The sequence below is a fragment of the Thamnophis sirtalis genome, unplaced genomic scaffold (assembly GCF_051295495.1).
Source record: "Thamnophis sirtalis isolate CommonGarterSnake01/CBP01778 unplaced genomic scaffold, rThaSir2_p1.2 scaffold_10, whole genome shotgun sequence".
Lineage (NCBI taxonomy): Eukaryota > Metazoa > Chordata > Lepidosauria > Squamata > Natricidae > Thamnophis > Thamnophis sirtalis.
Window position 1 is genome coordinate 42,016,244 of NW_028261390.1, and position 24,985 is coordinate 42,041,228.

Consider the following 24,985-nt stretch of genomic DNA (forward strand, 5'->3'; position numbering starts at 1 on the left):
CAATCGGATGAGCTGAGTCCTTGAATTCACTTTTCATCATCAATTTGGCCATGATCTCATTGTAACTGGGGCACTGAAGGAGCTAATGAGTAATGTTCTCCACTTGACCAGCATCCCAGGGACATTTATTTATGTGCAAGGAATGCAAATAGGATTCAACTTTTCTAGTGAAGAAAATAATAAAAAATTGAAACTTCTCTTGCCTAATCATTTTGCAAATACCCAAAAACTGCTTTTAAGACACCTACTTGAGGTCTTGAGAAGGTTCAGCTCTGATATGGGGAGTTTCCACAGAATGCTCAAATACAGCTCCTTCTGTGCCTACAACAAATACATGAATAGAACACAGGATAGTTACATTTCATGTCAACATTTCATTTGAAAAGTAATGAAACCCCCTTTCTGAAAAAACAATTAATAATAAGGTAAATTAATATTTATGAGATTTATTTCAATGAAATTTATTGTAGAAGAATTTTAAGACAGTGCAACAACACATGAAAAAGTTTTAATTAATCTAACTAAAAGTAACAGCCTTGATCTATAGGCCTGTACATTGGTAAAATTAATTGACACTTGTTCCATTATTTCCACAGAAGCAGGAGGTCCATGACAAACCCTGCTCAGGTATCTACTTTTTCTGCAGTTTTGTAAAAAAATCCTTTCCTTTCATGGAGCTATAAGTCTACAAAGTATATGGCTGTTGAAAACAATGACTGACTTATCTTCTTAATAAGTGCATAATATTTATACTTATTTAGAAATGTACTGTATAAAAACCCTTTTGCACCCAAGCCTGGCTCATATTCAGATCTTCAATATATTATAAAATGCTTAAGTGAAGATAAACAACTAAAAGAAAATGTTTTTGGTGTAAAATACAAATTGATTAAATGTTTTACAATAAAAACTATTATCTTACATTATTATTATTTTTTCTCTTCTAACAATCGGAACTCTCCTTCTTACTACCATTTAACATGCTTTAGAACAGTGGTTCTCAATCTTTTTTTTCCATGGTCCCTGTTTAAATACCTTTTTTGGCCATGGACTCCCAAGACTTAACTCAAGATTTAAATCATAAAATTTCTTCAAGCCTTCATAGATTCCCTGTGATGACATTGTGGCCCCCCTGGGGATCTGCAGACCATAGTGAGAACCACTGCTCTAGAAGATTGTTGAAAAACAATCACTGATAAGTAACAACCATCTATTTTCAAGCAGGTAGAAAGCAGATTAGAAGCGTTGTGTCAGCGTTCCAAATACCATGCAGAATTAAATCAGAGTCAAAGGCAAAACTATGCTTAAAGTTCCAATTTAATAAGGCAGGCATGTTGGCATCATGCTGTGGGGATTCCAACTCTGGAAGTTACATCAGAATCCCACCCAGTTAAAAGTTCATGATCTTGCCCCCACACCCACAGTCCATCACATGGTCCAATCTTCTTCTTCTACGCCTAACTGCTTCCGGTCAGGTGTAAAGGTTTGGGAGACAAAAGATGACCTTGAGCTTCTAGGAAGGAATTTTTTTATTTTGAAAACAACACATTCTACCCCTTGCTAAATCCCCCCCCCCTTAATAAGAGTGTGGCAGGCCAAAGATTCTTAAAGGAACCGCTGCAGGCCTGACACATTGTTTTAATGTTTGTGCCAAACTAGAATTTGCTTTTTTGTTTGTTATTCAGAAAAAGCATGTTTGGTGCTCATTAACCATAATTTTCTCTCACCCAAGAACCCACACTAAGAACAAATGATCATTAAAAAACCTAAACGATTCTTTCACCTATACAATGAAAGGGGAAGACAAATCACACAAGCCCAGCAATTCATAAGGCTTGTTTCTACTTCTCAGAGCTAGATTTTCCTCATGGCTGAACTGAAAGCCACTATCTATTTTTCATCGGTAAATATGAGTTTTCCTCTCTCCATTATGAATCCATATCCTGCCTCTGTTGCCTGTTTCACCTGATATACACTAAAGATGTGTAAGAATGACCTTGTGAATTGAGTTCAGTTACAGCTCATTTGGTCCAATAGAGGCAGCTTAACCCTTAACCTAAACCCATAGAAGGAATGTGGGCAGAGCAAACCATCTCAGAAAGGACCCTGTCTGTCGTCTTGGGCTATACAGGAAACATGAGAAAAATACTTGCAAGACTGATAGCCTTGCCAAGTAGACAGGAAACACATCTGGATGAATTAATTATACCTTATTGCAAGATTAAACTGACAGAATTTTGCAAGCCTGGAAGTACATTTCTCTCCTGTTACCAATAACAACCCTAGAAACTAGAGTTCCATTCTGAAACAATTGCCATACTTCCACATTAGGAAGCATCCTTTCTGAGGCTTTTGTTCCTGCCTACATTCCTTCTGTAGGCTAAATTGCCTGTTATCTGACCATTTTCCTGGCTGTGGCTCTTTCCTCTGTCTTGCGTGGCCATTCCTGCATACCATTACATCAGGTGAAAGAGTAAATCTAACTTATTTCCACTTCTTGTAGTGGAATGGTAGGAAAATCTAATAGATATTAAAGACATGGCATTCAAAAAAGAGAGGAAAAACTTCATTAATACTGAAATAGTATTTTAAGTTTATCTCACTCAAACATTGGTCATGTTGCAGAAAGAAGTCACCTGCATATGTTTATGCTTCAGTTAGGTAAGTTTCCAGTCTACTGCTTGAATGCTAACTGACCACATTTCCCAACGAAAGTAATGAATCAATCTGTTCATTTGGCTGGAGATTTTGAGAAAGATTTCTGATCAAGACTTGGATAACACCATTAGATGACCATAGAACTTCCAATGGAGATGAATTTGCAAAGTCCCCAGCTTGATCCTGTTTGTGCCTCCAGTTCTTACCATGGTAAAAAAAAAACAACCCTCCCATCCACTTCTCCCATCTAGTTGCTAAATATATTTCCTCCTCTATTTGATATCACAAGTGACAGGAGCATAATCTGTGAGAGGATCAGACATGCTTCTTCTTTGTTTTTTCGGTCTTTACATGCACTTTAAATGCACTGTCATGTTTCCCAATACCTTGGGTTTTGCTCCTTAATCCAACAATCATTATGCATAAAGAATGAAAGAGACAAATCTGTTTATTTTTTCCCCATTAAATATTTCAGTTTTCAATACTGTTTGCAATGTAAAATGGGAATATACTGTGAAAGAAAGTAAAAATTTGAAAGGGCATTTAAGGACTGGGGCAATTTTTTCCCTTTCTAAATTTGATGATTGGCTTGAAAAAAGGTTTGTGTTCATTCTCCCTCCCTCCCTCCCTCTCACACACACACCACAGAGAGATATACAGATACAGAGTACAAAATATACATCACTGAAATTATTACAACCAACTAATTGAATTTAATTTTAATCTCCCATATTAGACAACAAAAAATGAAGGTGTAGTACTTTCTCTTAAACTGCCTGACCCTGAAGATGGATGAATCAGCCATAAAGAGATTAGAGATTAGAGAAGACAGAGCATTGAAAATCTTCCAAGAGATATCATTCCAGTAAAGCAAGCAATGCCCTGCAGGATAAATGGAGCTGTTTTAAATGGCATGATTCTAAAAGATATTTATCTGATGCAGAGCTCTGTGTACATGGCATTCATCCTAATTCAGTACAAACCACATCTAGTCATGCATTTGCAAATTGTCCTTCCTTGAAACTATGGAAACTGAAGATGTAGCACTCTCAGACACTGACTGGGGTAAACTACTTATTCTGCTCAATTTACCAGTTACTGAGATCTAACCTTTAGAAAATGACAATGAACATGGTTTCATTAATATCACTGGAAATATATATTATAAATTACAGCGTCGAAAGCTTGGTGATAGATGTTGGTAGCGGTGCATCCAGAGAATGAACAGAGCAAGAGGATACTTGTTATATAAACAGCAAATGAAAGAGCTTCTACATATAGCATCTTTCTCTCAAAAGGAAAACACACACACACACACAAACACACCACAGAATAGTAGCAAATAGAAGCAAAATTGGGTAATTACGTTCCTCTATTGAGAGAACTGTATATGCAATTTAAAGAGAGCCTGTTAATTTAATTACAGCATTTCGGGCCAGAGTAAATGAACTCAGCTCTAGGGGAATGTATTGTTCATTTCAGATAAGGGAATTAAAAAAATGATTGCAGAGTTTGCTGAAATTAATTTACAATAACCTAGAAACCATGTGGGTTTGCTTCCCTGGAAAAGCAAATGGAAGGGATTTTAGTCCCAAATCAGGTGGGAATTCCAGTGGTTTCTTATCTTGCAAGAATTGGTCTCAGTGAAACAAACAAAAATTAAGATGAAAGCTAAACATATAAAAGTTAAAAAAAAAATTAAAAGAAACTTCAGTTGTTCATGTCTTTGATGAAAGATTGTTAGACATGACCATGGAGTGAAATGAGGAAAATTTACCTTTAGGTAAATCCTAAACTGACCGAATCATTTTGATCAGGTAGGCCAGGGGTGTCAAACTTGCATTGTCATGTGATGTATCATGACTCCCCCCCCTTCACTAAACTGGGTTTGGGCATGGCCAGCACATGACACATCCAGGCTGTGAGTTTGATTGTCCTGAGATAGACTGATTAAAATGAATAAACAAATAAAAACCATATGATCTTCCATTTAGGATGATATTTTCAGGAAATTTAGCCTGTCACCCCCCCTCCCCTTGCACTAGAACTTATGGATAATGTTGGGAAAGAAATTAAAATTCCCATGACAAATTAATATCATGGAATGATTATAAACTGAAATAGCTGGAAAATCTTTTCATTTTTTGTGTGCAGCTCACTGTCAACCAGTCCTTTACAACATCCAATATTTTGCAAAATAAATTTGGATCGACTAAAACTACTGAATGGGAATATATTTAATTAAAATTTCTCTTCACCTGACAATTTGGGCTTGATGCATTAACAGCATCTGAAACTTCCACGCCATTAGTGTAACTTAAAGAGGTTTATGAGTCCCTCATTTACACTCAATTTTTGCAGATCTCAATTTAGTGGACTTCAGATATAATGAGCAAAATACTTGTTTCATTTATGAAATGCTATGTTATTTGCATAATTGCTCAAATGTTATAAAATGGCACAAGTGATGTAACTTATATGATGATGTTGCTGTGAATGAAGTCCTCTCCAATTTAACAAACATTTGAGAATTACACACCTTCTCCTTCCCCCACTCTAATTAATTTGCAAGATCAAAGTATTATCATACAATTGAAAACTACAACTGAGAAAGATATGGAAATAATTTAGAAAAAATAGTAAGAATATTCTATTTAAGCAATCAATAAAGTTTTAGAGAATGTTTCATTATATCTGATGAAATAAGGATTTTTATTAGATATTCCTAGGCTTATGATAATGGGTGGGTTTCAACATCTTTGTTAGAAGTACATTTTTGAGGAGACCTTGATTCATGTTTCTGGCTTGTTCTGGTTTAGTATTCATAAGGTTGCTGGAATATTGGGGGGGGGGGATATGCCAAAGATTGGAATCTGTCAAATTATTAAGAACTTCTTTATGAGTGGATTGCAGTTAAATAGTTGACTATTTTACACTTGACTTAACTCTGGATAGAAGATATGTGTTCACTTTGTATAAATGAATTGGATTTCTAATGATGTGGAAACTCTGAACAATATTATTCCATGCTTACTTTATTGTTTAAGAACTAAGATTTTTGTTTTGCATTTATTTTATTTTTCCCCCTCTGATGAGGGTTCACTTCTGTTTTTCTATTTTCTTTTAATTTTCAGGTCTTGTTTATAGTTTTTCTTTGTATGTTAAAAGCATTGTTTTTTTTCTTGAAGATGAAAAAGAGTGGGGTATTTTTTAAGTGCTGTCATAAAATGGAATCTTTAAACTCAGTGGCATAGCTTCGTGGCAATAGCAAGCATTACTTCTAATACAGGTACTCGACTTACAACATTTCATTTAGTGACTGTTCAAAGTTACAGTAGCACTGAAAAAAGTGGTTTATGACTGCTTTTCACACTTACAACCATTGCAGCATCCTCCTGGTCATGTGATCAAACTTCAGTTGCTTGGCAACTGACTCATATTTATGACAGTTGCAGTGTCCCCGGGTCACGCAATCACCTTTTCACAAGCAAAGTCAATAGGGAAGACAGATTCACTTAACAACTGTGCTATTAAGTAAACGATTGCAGTGATTCATTTAACAACTGTGGCAAGAAAGATCATAAATTGGGGCAAAACTCACTTAACAAATGTCTCACTTAGCAACAAAAATTTTGGGGTTAATTGTGGTAGTAAATCGAGGACTACCTGTAATGATGATCTGCATCCCATAGTACTGCTTTCAAAGCACTAGTAAAACATCTGGATTATTTTCTATCACAATTTCTTCAGGCTCCACTGTTTCTTGATTTCTTGTTCTTTGATTTGAGATTGATTAATCTCAGTTCATGCTCCCATGATACACTCTTCAATTTGATGAAAGTTTATGTATGTATATTCTATAAGTGCCCCTTGAATACATATTTGTTGAATGATAAAGATTTTCTTAGAGAATGACAGAGTAAGTAGTAGAGATAAATTGTATTAATAGGACTGTTACACTATTGCCCTTGGCATGGGAACCCACTGAAGCATTTATTCATTCTTGTACATTTTGTTTAATAAAAAAGAAGCAACAATTGCCTAAAGATTAACATTTAGATTTAGACCAGTGGTGAGTTGCATTTACCTTCAATACCAGTTTGTTGATCGCTCGCGTGTTCCATCCACACACCACCTCATCGACAACCAGCTGATTGTCAGGGCTCGCTCAGGAACCACATGCTGTGCGTGCATGCACAATTTGCCTTTTGACATAAAACCAGGTATAGAGCGTGGGTGGGTGGGTGGGCAGGAGAGCCAAAAGAGCCACCGTACTGGTTCACTCTCAGCTGCCTCTGGGCCACTACCGATTCAGCCGAACCAAGCTGAACTGGTAGCAACTCACCTCTGATTGAGACTGTTAAAGAATTATTATTATTTATGCACCCTATCCTTTTCTAGACTGTTAGATTAACAAGTTTTATAGTTGTAGAAGGAGAATTTGTATTACATTGCATAATAACCGATTTCATTGTGTATATGATGTACAATGACAATAAAGGCTATAACATAAGGCAACAATAACCGGAAGAGGGGGAAAATCAATTATTGACTTTTAGACCTCAACAAATAAAGCAATATAATACTCTACTATACTATCTGTTCAAGATTCAAATGGGAACATTCATACAGGTTCCAAATAGATGAATCAACAATTCTTTTCAACAAAAATATAAAAGTCCCACCTCCCACACCTAAAGATACATATGGCAAATTTCATAGATTAAATTTTAATGACAATTTTTGGTTTCTAATTTTTATTTTCTTGCTTCAAAAATTGTCATTAAAATTTAATCTATGAAATTTGGGGACACTCTTGCTTCTCATGTTGAGAGGATATTTTTAACTTCTTATTTTATTATAGATTTATAGTAAGGCTTTTACAAATACCGGTATTTCATAGGTGGTGACTTTTACTTTAAACTTTACAATTATTATTCCCCAGCTGACTAAGAACTGCATAGTCTTGTAACCAAAGACCTATTTCTTTGATAAATGCGGGTGACATAAGCTAGGTTGCACAGTACAAATTGCATAGTATTTTTAATCAGAATGGATGACAATTTCTGATCATAAGGCAATATGAAATTTTTAGTTGACATTCTTGTTTTTACTCAAAATTACCAACATCCAGCAGCTCTGATTTCTTTAGTTGCTAAGCCATTAATCTATTGCAGATTTTGAGATATGTTTTGGTTTATATGGGTTTCCACAAAGTTTTTTTATACTGGATTGATATGATTTATTCAACTCCTAAATAATAAGTGAAGTTTAATGATATGACATCTCTTTGTTTAAATTTATGTCCAGGTTAGGAAGGCGTCCTTATTTTTCTTATTTTTTAAATTTGTCTTCAGATCCTTTGCATAATTACAAGTTTTTAAAACTATCAATTAAACTACAGGGCAAAGCATAAGCTTTTATTATATACTGATTATATTTTATCTTTCATAAATGCATCATAGATTTGAGGATTCTGCCTGGTTGCTCTGTAAATGGGAATGAATCACAATGACGGCACTGGTTCAGTATTCCAGACCAAAAACTTTTAAGGATTTGGAGTTTAGGCTGTGTCTTGACACCTTTATGTTGTCATAAGAATTTCCAGAAGTGTTAAAGGGTTAAATTGATAAATTTAATGCTACCATTTTTAAAACAATGAAAAGAGTTAGATGGATCAGGCATGGATTCCTGCCAGTTCTAATTTCTTCTATAGCAGAAGTACCACAAATCTATTGTGCCATTTAGAACCGGTTCCAGCTCCCTCCCCCTGCCCATCCGTACCACACTTGCCCCGCCCACTGCTCACTGATTGGCTGGCTCACCAATCACCCCACCTGCCTCTAAGAGTCCTACCTAACCGTAAAGTCTAAAAGCTGTCAAGTTTGAACTTCCCTGGGTTTTTTTTTCTAAAGGGTTAGGGGTGCAAGGGTCTTGTAACTTGACAGCTTTAAGACTTGCGTGCTTCAAATTCCAGAGTTTCTGAGCCAACATTTTGGTTGCTAAGCAAGAGTGTTGTTAAGTGAGTTTCACGACATTTTACAAGTTGGCCATGCCCACCCAGTCACATGACTATCAAGCCACTCCCGCTCGATCACATGGCTGGCAAGCCACTCCTACCCAGTCACATGGCCTGCAAGCCACTCCCACAAAGCAGGCCACACCTACAGAAGAGATTCTAAAAAATTTTGAAACCCACCACTGAGATGGTCTGGAATATTTTTCAACATTTGATGTAAGGCTAAATATGACAAAGATGAGTGCAATCTGAAAACTGATTTATTTTGAGGACTTATCCTCAATTATTTCTAATGCCACTGAAACCTTCACATGTATTCCTCTTCTGACTACCATGTATCTGTATTTAATACTGTAGGACATATATAAAAATACTGTGGATCAACCTATATACTCATAAAAATGCTTACATTATGAGAAAACCACATCAAATATTATGTATAAATTTGTTTGATAGGGAACTTGCTTCTCATAACACTATAATACTACTAGTGCAATAATGTGAGCCTACAGAAAAGAAATGTATTTCTGTTTCATTGAATGAGTTTTTTCTTCTATTATTGTACATCAATTTTCTGTAAATAATTCTGGAGCACTGAAGAAATAAAATGGCAAGGGTAATATGAAGCATTATGACAAACTCTTGTCTTTAGTGTGATCCAGCTGTAGCTCCTAAAGCATTTGAAAAATTGACCTCACGCTAAGAGGTCAGAACAGATGAATTCAGCTTTTGTTGTTCCTTCAAATTTTTCTCATTTAATTCTATTTATAGAACAGGGTGACTGGTGAAAACTAAATGATGCTTTTGTAATTCTACCTCCTTTTGTTAGAAAGTGGATTTTGTCACTAGATACTTTTTTGATTTGATTTGATATTTAAGACCTCAGTAATGGAACACTGTCCTTGACTGAACAAAACAACAGTTACCTTCAAAGAATATAGCTGTCAGGGTTCTAAGTAATAACCCCAAAGGAATCAAAACTTTGAGACCTAGGGTTCCCTCAAAGAATATATTTATTTGGGATGTCATATTGACGTGGCTGGTGAAAATCTGACTCTGAAGGGCCCAGGGTTTTCCCCACCCAAATCAAAGTCCAAAGGCCCTGCCATCCAGATCATAGGTCCATTATAATCCAATAAGGTCATCGTCCCAACTCTGGCTGGCTTTGATCCACTCCCTTCCAACACCTGGTTGAGCATCCTTGGCTCCCATGGGAAAGAATGTTATTTTGCCTACACATCCCCCAGCTATCTCTACCTACTCCCTTACATTCCCATAGCTCCACTTGGCCTTGCTGTGGCAGCCCTGAAGATTTCCCCAAAATGGCTTCAGGGCCGACAATAGCATTCATTTATTCCTCTTATTCTACAAGCAAGCTCAGAGAGTACCAAGGATCCCTCAAATTATCCAACCTGAATAATTTTTTGGAAGTAACCTGAATTGTTGCTTAGCTATGTTTTAGTATAATTCTAAAAGATTAGCTATTTTCTTCTATTTTCATGTGGAGATATCAGATATCAAATGTACAAAAACAGAAGTGAAACTGTCTTCTCAGTCATCTGATTATTATTGGTTGTTCATTACTGCCTATTCCACTGGGCATTGCTGCCCAGTCACAATATGAGTTTCCCTATGTAACAAAAGCCAACAGTCTGGAACTATTCTTACTATTACTATTCCCAAGCTGAACAGCTTCCTTCCAGCTGGCTAATAAAGTAGAGTTTATCAAGTTAAGCTGATGGTTTTATGGAGATATTCATGCTTGTCTTGCTAACTGTAGAGAAATGCCAATATCATTTTCCAAGATTTCATTTCATTTTATTTTTGAAAAAACCACAGTGCAGTTTACAGACCGGTTAATAGATTGGATTTACTAATGGAAGGAAAACCCAAAACCAGAAATGTCCTGCTCATTCTATGCTCCAGACATTAGGCCCTTGTTATATGGTTGAGGTAAGCTCCAAAAGTTGATTACTTTAAATAGCTTTATAAGACATTGTTTAATTTTTAATGCAGGAAATTAATGTTATTTTTTCTAAAAAAAACATTAATAAGTTAATTTTATAGTTATTTTATTATTCTGTTTAAAATTTGAAGCTTCCAGATGCGTATGTGATTAAACACTAAAATATAAACAAATAAAGAAATAAATAAGCTTTAAAAACACAGGCTGGGATTAATCACACCACTGGAGACAGACTATTAATTCAGGTCCAAAGATCAGAAAAAAGTGCTATATTGGTCAGATGATATTTGTATTTGCTGGCATGCTTTTAACAATATTTCCTATATTTTATCAATGCTCAGAAATGAGAAAAAACACGACAGCAGCTGTTGGTTGCAGTGTTTTCATGTTTTGCACTGATGAGAGAGTCCAGAAAGTAAAATAGCTGAAAGGGTTTTACGCTATCAAGAAAAATATCTGGTGGGAGCAGAAGGGAGGAAGAAGAGGAAAAATCTTGGCCAGGGGATGGAAGCAAAGTTTTCTAAGGAATTATGTTTTAAAAATATGGTTATAATACCTTTTGTGAATTGGGAATCTTATCAATAAATGCCCATCTCCATGCTTCTCGTTTACAATCAAAATGCAAAAATAAAACAAAATAAAACCCAGATACCCTATATAAACCCCAGGGCTTTAGATATTTAAAAAAGACCTTATTATGTTTAGATTGCATTGGACTCAATTTGTAGAGGTCAACCAGAAAAATATAATGCCATAATTATCCCTCACCAAGGAGAAATACAGCCTTATGATACAGGTATATAAATGGAGATATTATGAAATATTATCTCCTTATTAACACTAGATGTGATCTTATGGGTGAATGTTTCAGTGGATTGAAAGGGAAGTCAGTCTCCCTCAACTCCCCCACCCCCCATATACAAAGTCAGGTTTCCTCCATCCCTGTTAAAGTTTCTGAATTTACTCAAGAACTGGTTACAGTGGTGCATTGGTTAAGAGTGCAGTACTGCAGACTACTTCTGCTGCCTGCTGGCTGCCTGCAATTTGTCAGTTCAAATCTCACCAGGCTCAAAATTGACTCAGGCTTCTATCCTTCCGAGGTGGGTAAAATGAGGACCCAAATTGTTGGGGGCAATATGCTGACTCTGTAAACCACTTGGAGAGGGCTGTAAAAAACCGTGAAGCGGTATATGTCTAAGTGCTATTGCTATGTAAGTAGACTTGGGATCCCAGGGAACCAGCAACCCTTTAATATACCTCTACTGTTGATATGTTCACTCTTTTCATTCCTGTGTTTGTATATTTTACATGTTTAATGGTGATTGTTTTATATTTTTATAGTAATCAATTTATGTAAGTTGTTGTTTTTATTTAATTGTTGTAGGCCTCCCAGAGTCACTTCTTGAGAGATAGGTGGCTATAAAAATTTGATAAATTAATAAATAAGTCACTTTTCTTGTATTCTCTTCTTCACAGTCCTTAAATAAAAGCATGAAAAGTGAATTGAACATGTCTGAATACCATGTTTTCCTGAAAATAATACAGGGTCTTATTTTCTTTTGACACCCCCCCCAAATAAGTACTAGGCCTTATTTTCGGGGAGGTCTTAATATTTTTGAGGTGCAGGAGATGGTGAGCTTGGTCACCTCATGGCTGCTGCTGTGTTGCAATATTTTCAGGGAGGGCTTATTTTCAGGGGAGGGCTTATTTTAGCCCATGCGCTCAAAAGTCCAATTGGGCTTATTATCCAGGGAGGTCTTATTTTCAGGGAAACAGGGTAATATCTAATGTACATGACCTGCATAGACATTTACTGTATATTTTCTGGACTTAAAACTAGTTTCACTTAAGACAGTATAAAAGTTGTTGTTTCAGAACTGCAAGGATTCTCTTATACCTCAGATCTGATTTGATATGTTCATCAAAGTTGAATAAAATCATTTTGTTTATTCAACTCAATAAAAGTGAGATATGCATGAGAAAGCCACAAATTCTAGAACACATATCTTGTGTCAGAAATCCTTTCTGGACATTACAGTGTATCCTGCTTCTATGCTGCTTGGACATTACACTGCATGTTCAGAATAAGATAATTCTTAAGAATCATGCCATTTAAGAAAAGTAGATAAATGTTTATAGCACTAATAAAATAGATCCATTTATTTTACATTTGCATTTGATACTTTTTTAAAGGAGAATAATTGGCTTGAACATTTAGAAATAGAAAAATATTGAAAAATTCCAATTTGATTGTCAGAGAGGAAGCTTTTGGCATAATTAATCCATAATTAACTACATCATGCCCAACAGTCTTCTAATTGGTAACAATAGAACATACAAATTACTTTTTACTTTAGATAAATAACTGGATCAATCTATTCTCACAGATTATAATACTAATATAGTGAAGGATTGATGGAAGAGAGAATGATTTAAGTTTCCCAGCCCCATATAGCAATTATCCATATAAACCCATTGTTTTTCTATTATATAGGAATATTATACAGGTAATGCAACAAACACACTTCATCATTTATATTCTGAATATTATTAAGTAAGTTCTCATTGATTTATTTCTCTTTTTCTAACTTTATTTGTAACTTGTACACATTCGTTATTTCTTCATTTTTATTACTTTTCCAAGCCATAAACAATATATAATGTTATCATCTATTATATTACTATCAGAGCTGAAGAAGCTTCTTGGATGAGAAGTGAACTATCTGCAAAGAAAAACAAGGAAGTCCGATTGCCTCTTAAAAAAGCATTTTTGGGACATCTATTATAACTTTTTTAGCATGCTTTTTATATAATACAATAACATGCACATTTGTGCAACTTTAATCCAAATCTGGTAGCATGAAACAGTAGAGTCCAACCCCAACATTATTCTACGTTTTAGTAGAGCTCACTTGGAGTTTGCAAAAAGCACCTGAAGGACTCTCAGATGGTGAGGAACAAAGTCCAAGTGGGCTTTTATGTGTTTTGTAATGAGGAAAGATTTCCATCTAGCCACTCTTCCATAAAGCCCAGATAGGTGGATGGCTGCAATGATGGTTGCCCTTCTGGAACTCTGTCCCATCTCCACACAGGATCTCTAGAGCTCAGACAGAGTGACCATTGGTCACTTCTCTTACTAAGACCCTTCTCCCCTGATTGCTCAGTTTGACCAGCTCTTGGAAGAGTGCTGATTGCACCAAACCTCTTCCATTTGAGAATTATGGAGGCCACAGTGTCTTAGGAACCTTCAGTGCAGCAGAAATTTTATTGTAGCCTTCCCCAGGTTTGTGCCTTGCAATAATCCTGTCGATGAATTCTGCAGGCAGTTTCTTTGACTTCATGGCTTTTGCTCTGCTACAGTATGTATTGTCAGCTGTGAGGCCTTCTATAGAGAGCTGTATGCCTTTCCAAATCATATCTAATCAATTTAATTTACCACAGGTTGACTACAATCAAGGTGTAGAAACATGTCAGAAACGATCAAGAGAAATGGGAGGCACTAGAATTTAATCTCATGTGTTGTTTCAAAGGTTCTGAATACTTATGTCAATGTGATATTTTTTATTTTTTAATAAATTTACAGACATTTCTAAAATTCTGTTTTCAGTTTGTCATTATGGAATACTGAATGTAGGTTAATGAGAAAAAAATGAATTTTAACAACTGTAGAATCAAGCTGCAGCACAACAAAATTGACAAAAGTTAAGGGGGTCTGAATACTTTCTGAATGCACTGTACATATACATATACATATACATATACATATACATATACATATACATATACATATACATATACATATACATATACATATACATATACATATACATATACATATACATATACATATACATATACATATACATATACATATACATATACATATACATATACATATACATATACATATACATATACATATACCAGAGGTGGGTTCCCACCAGTTCGCACCTATTCGGTAGAACCAGTTAGAAGAGGTTCCACCAGTGGGCCCGGAAAGCAGGCCACACCTACAGAAGAGGTTCCAAATTTTTTTGAAACCCACCACTGACTATCATGCTCATATTTATAAGACTCAGTGCCTGTGTGAAAGGTAAGGATGACTACTGAATTTGTGGTGCAATCAGAACATTGCGTGTGTTGAAGTTGTTTTAATGCAAACCAAAGATGCCTTTTAAAAAACAAGTTTACATCATATTCTTATGCATGCCAGTGCTGTGTGTGAGGTAATTTAAGGTGGTTCTGACAAGGTGTCGTCAGCATCTTCATATCTGGTCACATGGGCGGCAAGCCACTCCCACAAAGGAGGCCATACCCACAGAGTAGGTTTGAACAATTTTTGAAACCCACCACTGATATATACATATACATATACATATACATATACATATACATATACATATACATATACATATACATATACATATACATATACATATACATATACATATACATATACATATACATATACATATACATATACATATACATATACATATACATATACATATACATATACATATACAGTATCTATCTATCTACCTACCTACCTACCTACCTACCTACCTATCCATCCATCATACCTACCTACCTTACCTACCTATATATCTACTTATCTATCATCTGGCTACAACCAGATTCTCTGTTAAATTATCTTATTTTGCAATTATTGTACTGTTCTGAGACAGATAATCAGTCAGTTCCCATTAAGACATATAGCATATAGTTTGTATAAAAAAAGGTTAGCAAGCTAATAGGGTCATAATATGACTGACAACTTTTAATTTTTTAATATATATTTAGTGAAAGGGTGATGGATTTATTCCATTCGGATGGAATATGAAAAGTGCAATCTACTTAATGTAAACTAATTGGCCAAGATAGAGGCCTGTCATTTGACATTAATCTGCAGGGATTAAATCCTGGGGGCTTTGCCTTGCTCCAATTGCATAAGCTAATCTGTTTGAGTTGGTTTCGGGATTGAAAGTATTAGTAGTGACATCACTGTTGCTCAGGGGACTCCTGGTTGGGGGCTACTTTCATGGTAATGAGCCCACCAAAATTGTAACCTATTTATCTACTCAGTTCTGCACACTTTTGAACTGCAAGTAGGAACTGGAGTGAATGATGGGAGCTCACCTTTCACCCAGCAGCACTCAGACTTGCTGATTGTCATCCCAGCATTCTAACCAGATTAGCCATTGAAGTGCAATTGCGCAATAATTTTTACAGTCTTGGAAAGGACTCTCATCTAGCTTTCTAGATGTCCAAGGCAAACTGAAGTATACATCTAATTTGTGTTGTTACTGGACTGAACCAATTGGTCTATACTTTTGGAAGGATTTCTACAAGAGATGAAGTATATTTACATATACATATATTTTATCAGAACAGTTTGCACAAAATGCTAAAATGACGAAGGATTCATTTGGTGGATGATTTGGATAGGTTTTGCTTCCCAAATGTTCACTTCCTCTTTTTTAGTTAAAAGAGACTTACATGATTTCCCCCCTCCCTTTCAAGTTTCGATTTTGCTCTAAAACTGACATATTTCTGGTGAAAACATTGCTTGCGATTGTATTTTATCTATTGGTGCCTTATTTTGGCTACTGGGGGACAATATCTGGAAGTCACTGATTATGTGTGGCTGCTTCCACTGCAGATTGAAGATGAAACTTTGTCCAAGTTAGAGAAGAAAGTGGGGCATTTATAGGCCTTCTTAGACCACCTTCTTTTTCTCCTGATCTTGTCTGAATGATTGGCCAGGAGATAAGCCATGGACACCTTCATCTCCTTATCCAACTCAAGACAATTTCCCATACACTTTGATTAAAGCTTCTTTAATCATATCCCACTGAGGAGGAAATCTGACTAGAAAGCTTTGTTCTTGTCTGATGTTAGTATCATCAGAATAGTTGGACAGCATTTCTTTTTTACAATGCACAAGGGCATCTTCTTTGACAGTTGAGGTTTAAAAAAGGTTACCTTTTTTGTTACTTAGATTTGGGAGCAAAATCTTTCCAGTCATGTTGCTTAGCTTAAGTGTTCCAGAATGTATTGAAAGTGGCCTGTATAACTAAAAGTTCTTTTCCCACTGACGTTAAATGATCATTCTTAATTGCTTGCAATTTTTAATCAAAGGCAAGATATTAAAATGATAATATGTAAGTCAATTTTCAGTCTGATGAAGATGGATTAACTTCAAAGGTTGTGACAGAACTAAAATAGGAAAATCTTTTAAATATGTAGGAGCCAAGCTGCTCTATGATACATAGACAACAGAAAATAAGCAGTTTTCAACAGGGGATCCAACATAGGATTCCAGCTGTTGGATGTTGTCCTCCATTTTCTCTAATGTGGCAGCTCTCTAGTGGTCATCAAGGATTGACCCATGTCATGTAGCCTTGGGGTTACAAAAGAATGAATTACGATTGCAAGGTATAACTAGAACATTGCCAAAAGGCATTCTATTCCCCAAGCCATAAAAACAGATAGAACTGTCTTTGTACTTGCCCTTGAGTATTGACCTCAAATTACATTACATATCCATGTCTTGCATCAGTTCATCTATAATATGTCCTATGACATGACATTCTGTCAAAAATATCACTGAGTTTTTTTTTAAAAAAAGACTTCCATCTCTTTAGATACACATGTTATATGTTTATAATACAGAAAAATGTACAAAAGTTATTTAGTTAGACCAGACTGACAAGTTAGCTGCTTGGATCCTGCAAATGTTTAATCTTAATTTCTTTAATGAAAAGGAAAATAAATATTTAATATCTATTTTTTTATTTAATGGAAGTCTATGTAATTGTAAATTATGGGAAAGGCTCTCATTATATCTAAACACATACGCTTTGTTTTATTATAAATCAATCTAATCTTTTAATCTATTCTGCTAGATAACATTATAATTAATAATTGTATTCTTCCTCTGCACAAGTCATGTAGAAATATTTTACAGCCACTATGGGCAAGCCCTCAACACAATTTCCTAAAAACACTTGAACAGACTTTCCCATGCAGAAAGAGTTTGCAGAGTTTGAAGCATTATGTATGTGAAATGTTTATGAAAGTGGGAACCTGAATTGATGATCAGTGGAGATTTTGAATTTCCAAAAGATACAATTATGGTTCTATTAAACCCTCTACTTTGGGTAAGAGGTTTAACATCCATGTCTCAATCATGGGTATGGAACTCCAATGATGATAAGCTGGGTTCATTTGTTATGAACTATCGTAACAAAAGGCATCCAATTGGTTTCAGCAGCAAAAATTGTACACCATCTGTACTATCAAGTTGATCAATATATATCAATGAATTCAAATAGTATGCCTGAACAAATAATCTTTCACTAGAAATAATTTAAAATTATGAGAGAAAATTATTCCTGAAATTCAGTAGTTCTGCCTACTGAAAATACTCCTTCATTAATAATCTTGTCACAGTACTATAACTATATTAGCCTTAAATCACAGAGAAATTAGAACTGACATTCAGAGTACATTATATAGTTGACTATATAATCACAACTTTTATGATGCCAAAGGGCACTATCTAACTTAACTTTTAATGGCCAAAAGAAATGAACATTGGAACTTTAAAGATAAAATTGTACTCCTACAACAGAAGAAAATTACAGTTCTTAATTCAGAATCATGAAATATAGCTATTGGCACAAATCTTGGATGTGATAATGATGGACGGCATTCACCCTCTTTCTAAAAGATTCCACAGATATATAGAAGTTGTATACAATATGATGTGTATGCATGTGTGCATGTTCCAGTGTATATGTACATAAATATATGTATATATACATACACAGATATGTGTGTGTGTGTGTGTGTGTGTGTGTGTGTGTGTGTGTGTATGTATGTATGTATGTATGTAGGTATACATAAACACACACACACACACACACACACACACACAGCAGCAGTTTTCTGTGAGTCTTTTCGGGATGCAAGATTAACTATGCAGCTGGGGCTCATTAGGGGCATCTTCTGGGGATAAAAGGATGGATGGTGTCACGCCCTGGTTGCAGGAGTCAACGTTCCTTCGTTCCTTCAACATTCATTGATCATCGGTCGTAGTTTATTTGAGAGCACTTTCTGTAACCCTATTCAAGGAGGCACTTGGAGAAGTGCATTGCTTTGTAAGAGTTTTTGTTTGGTATTCTGTTATCTCGTCAGAGACTTTATTTATGTTTATTTTTGGGCTCACAGCCAGTCTGAGCCAAGAACTGATAAAGTGAGTTCCTTTTAAGTTTGTCTACCTGTCGTCTGTTAATGAGCGGAGAAAGGGGGACAGAACACACACAGACACACAGACACACACACAAATATATATAAATAGCTTGAAATAGATCTATACTAGTCTCCTTTTATTTATTTATCAGCACAAATATAACATATATATATATGTTTGTGTGTGTGTGTCTGTGTGTGTGTATGTATGTATGTATGTATGTGTGTGTGTGTGTGTGTGTGTGTGTGTGTGTATATATATATATATATATATATATATATATATATATATATATATATATATATATATATATATATATATATATATATATATATATATATATATATATATATATATATATATATATATGTTTTCTGAGGTTTTCGCGGGTGTTAGTATGTAGGTCTTTGGTTATTCGGGTTTTCTCCCGCGTAAAATTGGAGGTGTCTTGGCAACAATAGATCTATACTAGTCTCCCTTTATTTATTTATCAGCACAACTAAAAAAACCACAAATATAACAAAGGCAACAGTAAAAATATTGGGTTTCTGTCGTGATGGACCCTTGTGATGAGCCGATTGACAGATGATGGAAGCAGTTAGCTTCCTCCCATAATTGGGGCTTACCAGGGGTTGTGACACTAAATCTATACCTTCTTCCCTGGCTTCAGCTGATAAGGAGGAGACCTGTGGCATAATGGCTAAGACGTTTGCCTAAGATGCAATACAGCACAGGTTCGAATCCCAGTAAGGGTATGGCTAGCTGATGAGAGCTAAATAGCTTGAAATAGATCTATACTAGTCTCCCTTTATTTATTTATCAGCACAAATAAAAAAAAACACAAATATAACAAAGGCAACAGTAAAAATATTGGGTTTCTGTTGTGATGGACTCTTGTGATGAGCCGATTGACAGATGATGGAAGCAGTTAGCTTCCTCCCATAATTGGGGCTTACCAGGGGTTGTGACACTAAATATATACCTTCTTCCCTGGCTTCAGCTGATAAGGAGGAGACCTGTGGCATAATGGCTAAGACATTTGCCTAAGATGCAATACAGCACAGGTTCGAATCCCAGTAAGGGTATGGTTAGCTGATGAGAGCTAAATAGCTTGAAATAGATCTATACTAGTCTCCCTTCATTTATTTATCAGCACAAATAAAAAAAACACAAATATAACAAAGGCAACAGTAAAAATATTGGGTTTCTGTCATGATGGACTCTTGTGACGAGCCGATTGACAGATGATGGAAGCAGTTAGCTTCCTCCCATAATTGGGGCTTACCAGGGGTTGTGACACTATATATATATATATATATATATATATATATATATATATATATGTATGTATGTATGTATGTATGTATGTATGTATGTATGTATGTATGTATGTATGTATGTATGTATGTATGTATATGCATATATATGCATATATATATATATATATATATATATATATATATATATATATATATGCATACACACATACAAAAATGTGTGTTTGTGTATATACATACATGTACATAAAATGTATGTGTACATACACACACACACACACACACACACACACACACACACACAAACACATAAAACACATAATAAATCCATCTTCCCAATTTTTTTTGCCTGCAAGTGAAATGCATTCATGATTAGCAACCCCATTCTTACTACCTACCGGTGACCTTCAGTCTGTCTGCTCCAATGACAATCTCTTCTTCATCGGCAGAGAAAAGCACTCTACCATCTTCACTTGAGCTAACTTCAAATCTTTTACACTGGGCTTCTACACTTTCAGCACCTAAAAGAGAGAAAACAGATATTTAGCACATTCTCATAACTTCCCCAATTTTCCTTTTAGATTCAGATATCTTTTTGAGGGTGGGACACTTACATTAATTTCTATATGAATATCTTTTACAGACTCCATGCTGAGAATTTCCTTGCATTTGATCTTCCAGGGACAACCAAATTCATTGTTTGATATATATGACCTAGCTATATGTGATACCAATTTAGTTATTACAGTTTTTACATCTACTTCAAACACTAAGAATTGTTTTTACATGACATTTCATCCCCAAAGTGTAGCATAGGATTATTGCACAACAAAAATATGTATAATAAACATCTTGCAAAACATTAGTATAGAATAAAGGTTTTTCTGTTAAGCTTAACTGTAATAATATTATTTTACTAATATTAAATTATCAACTGTACTTATTAAGTATTATTTTTTGTTAAATTGCTACACACACACACACACACATTTTTCCTTTCAATCTATAGAAATACTGAACAAAATTAGTATAATGGCCCAAATAAACATTTATGTTTCAATAATGCATATTAGTTTGTTGAAAGTTAAATACTAGTTATAATCAAACTCAAATTGTTTATTCTTAATAAACTGCTCATTCAATAGTGAGAGTGTTCTATCATTGAATCTTTTAATGGGTGGGGCAATGATTTGGATAAATTGGGAACAATATTTTTTATTTACCATACATATTGAATACTAACAAATCAGATTTCTCTCTATTTCAGGCTGTTAAACCATTCTTTTTACAATTTACTGTATATGACTCTTTTTAAAATGTATTCTTTAATTGATTTAATATGCTGCAAATAATTTCTATGAAAGGACATTACACAAATGTTCCTGTTTTTTTCAAAATGAAGTAGCCATTATTAAATGGAAATAAAGGAACAGTGGGAATGTTGCCCTTCTATTTGCTAAGACATTATTTTAAAGTTTTAAAATTATAAATATAAATAGATATAAGTAAATTAGAAATAATATTCAGAGCATTTGTAAGATAATTATTCCAAAAAGTTTGGATTTAATAAAAACATCTTTATGGACTATGGATTACAATAATTCAGGAATCATCCTGCCAGGAATAAAATCTGGTTAATGTTTGTCCTTTTTCTGAAAACATCCCTATCAAAGGGGCAGAGAGGCATAGGATTCTATTTGAAATAGCCAGTGGATAAAAAAACAACCAGTTTAGAAAGTGGGTTTTGTTATGGAAGGGGCAGGGGAAATATGGATATCAATTTGGCTTTTAAAAGTTGAGGAATGATGGAATATATTTTTATCAACTTTTAAGGAAGTAAAGTACACCACCTGGTTTCCTCCTACGAGCTTTTAAATTGGAAACATTTCCAGTTTTGGAAATTAGGCTACCAAATCCTACATGGTTGATAAAATCCATCTAAGACCACACTTGCTAGGTGAGTTTATATAGTTGAGGAAATCTAAGGATAAGGGTTCTAGTCATTTGATTTATTGCAGACACTTGTGCTGCATTTCTTTGTACAATGGTTGTAGCCAAGGTTAAAGCTTTAATAAATTGGGACAAGTAAATGTTTTACTTGCACAATTTATTTGCACAAAAATAAATTGAAGCAAGCAAATATTTTATTGGCACAAAGCTCGCCGGGTGACCTTGGACACTCATTTTCAGTCCTACAAATGAAGCAATGGCAAGCTACTTGTGAAAAACCTTGCTAAAAAAACTGCAGGGAATTGTCCAGGCATTCTCTGAGAATCAGTCACAACTGAATGAAAAAAAAAGTGTTAACCCCCCCCCCCCCCAAGAGAATATCATCAATGCAATGCATATTAACACAAAGAAAAATGTTAGTAGAATAGTGCTCTTCTCTTCATGTTGTCTGTTGGAGACCATGATTTCTGATGCACCATCTTCTGCTCATTACTTAAAAATAACTTTTTAAGTGTACTGATTCATTTTAGGCAACAAGCAACATTTTGTATCCCTGCATCCAGTGGTGGTTTCCTACAAGTTCGGACCTGTTCGGACGACCCAGTGGTGGCTCGGTGGCCTGGGTCGGTGGAACTGGCAGCAACCCAGGCCTGCCACATCCCCGAACCTGTTCTCCACGTGGCGCCATAGGCACCACCATCTTGGTTTTCATTTCTGCGCATGCATAGAACAATTTCTATTGCACTGTACGTGCATGTGTAGTGTGCATCAAATGCACATGCACCTATGCCCCTCACACACAAGCGAACCAGCAGTGGTGCCTGCCGGAACTCACTCCTGCCTGCATCCACTGAAGAAAAGAATCTATAGAATCTATAAGGATGTTGGTGAGAGCCAGGGAGAAAATGAAGTGGGGAATTAATTTAAATTCTTTCTGTGATACAAATGATGAAGTCCAACCCTCATGAATTCCATTGAACTTCACCTAATTTTACTCAGGTGCAAATTGTTAGTTAGTGAAGCTTCCTATGTATAGGCTTGAATAATAAACCACTAAATTGGAAGCTTTACATGCGGGTCTCATTAGTTCATGACTGACGGCAATTGCCATTAAAGACACAGGAGCTTAATTTCAAACAGAAAATACTTGGAATCACCTCCTCACAGAATTTCTTTCTAAACCAGAAAAGTAATCCAATTTATTTGGGATAAGAATCCCATTCAGTGAATTAAGAGATATCAATTTCTGTCTGTAAGAGTGTGTGTGTGTGTGTGCAGGTGCTAAATAGGACTTCATCTAATGGTTCCAAAAAGGATTTTGCATTAATATTATTTCAATAAGGCAAAAACATTTTGCCTCTTTAACACAACCTTATTATAGTTCATTCACTATACTCCGGGATAGTTCTTTGTCTATGGCATTCAGAAATTGGAATATAGAGATTATTTTTCCTTGTTGGAGAATGGACTACACACGATCCTCTCAGTTATGTCTCTTATTAGGTAATATTTCACTTCACAACTGCAGTTAGAACTGGAATCCCGGAAAAAGGAGCTTATTTGCAAATGGAGAAGAGATTGTGGCAGGAGTGGGCTTTTGGGGATTCACAGGGGTTCAGGAAAACCTCTAGCTAAGATTCTGTGCTGTTTGGAGAACTCACAAATCCCACTCCTGGATGGCCCCACCCACTCCACCCCTCCCCTCTTTGAAGTCCCCACATGGCCCATTGTGGATGCAGATAAGTGCAGGGCATGCATGGAGGGTCGGGGAGGATGAAGAATAGGCCTACTAGAAGTTTGGGCTTTCAGAGCCTGGAGGGGCTGTTTTTACCCTTCCGTAGGGTTGATGAAAGCCTCTGGAACCCGGGGAGGGCAAAAATCCCCCCTCCACCATGGTGCAGGAGGCCGACAAGGCCACACCCACCATGGCCACGCCACCCAGCAACCATGTAGAAAACCCCTTGCTAAAAATTTTGAAGCCCACCCCTGTACATTATATCCTACAGCCAGTTTGATGTAGTGATTAAAGTGCTGGTCTAGAAGCCAGGAGATGGTGATTTCACACACACCCTTTTAGGCATGAAAGCTGACAGGGTGACTTTGAGCCAGTGACTTTCTCTGGGATTGTTCACTTTCTCTGGGGATGTTGTGGTGGTGGGGGAATAGGAGGAGAAGAGTAATAAATATGTTCATCCCTTTAAGTTAGTTATAAAATAAAGGTGGGATAAAATTCAAACAAAGAAACCTGTGAATGTAAACATGTATATCCATATATTTAATAATCAGGAGGAAAAAAATACCAACACATTTTTAATAAATACATACCTAACAAAGAAAATAAAGTGACAGATCAATCAAAAAAGAACTTTCAAATTACATTGCTTCTAATCTAATGCTTTACAAGTTAGCAAAACAAATCAACAATAACATTGCATCAGCTACTATCTCCCCCCTCACCCAAAAAGACAAGAAAAAGGATGGCATGTGATTTTGCATGTTTAGATTATCTCCTTAGACATTGTTATCTGAAGTGAGAAATAGATTTAAATTTGACACAATTTAAAAGAATGAACATAAAAGAAAGTAATAGGAACTTTAAATCAAAAACGAAGGCGCAAAACTGAAAGTGTGTTACCAAAGGGGAAGTGAGAGCACACTAATCAAGAAACTGCAATTTCTATTTAAAGATCAACACATTTCTCGGTAAGATTAATGAACCAAGAACTGTCAAGTAATTCCAAGTTTGAGGCATGCTAAACATGACTTGTTTCAGTGCCAGTTTACCATCACACAGGCCAGCCTTTCCTAAAATTGTAGCCTATTTTCTAAAACAGATTGGCAACCTTGATTCTATGGAA

General features: G+C 35.5%; 1 protein-coding gene across 1 annotated transcript in view; it reads right to left on the minus strand.

Moving 5' to 3' along the window:
* SGCZ (sarcoglycan zeta) overlaps positions 1-24,985 on the minus strand; it is a 586,363-nt gene that overhangs the window by 23,796 nt on the left and 537,582 nt on the right. The window contains exons 5-6 of the mRNA XM_087724454.1: positions 20,576-20,698; positions 249-321 (exon numbers count right to left, since the gene is read on the minus strand). Of these exons, the coding sequence (XP_087580580.1) occupies positions 249-321; positions 20,576-20,698 (196 nt within the window). The remainder of the gene's footprint in view (positions 1-248; positions 322-20,575; positions 20,699-24,985) is intronic.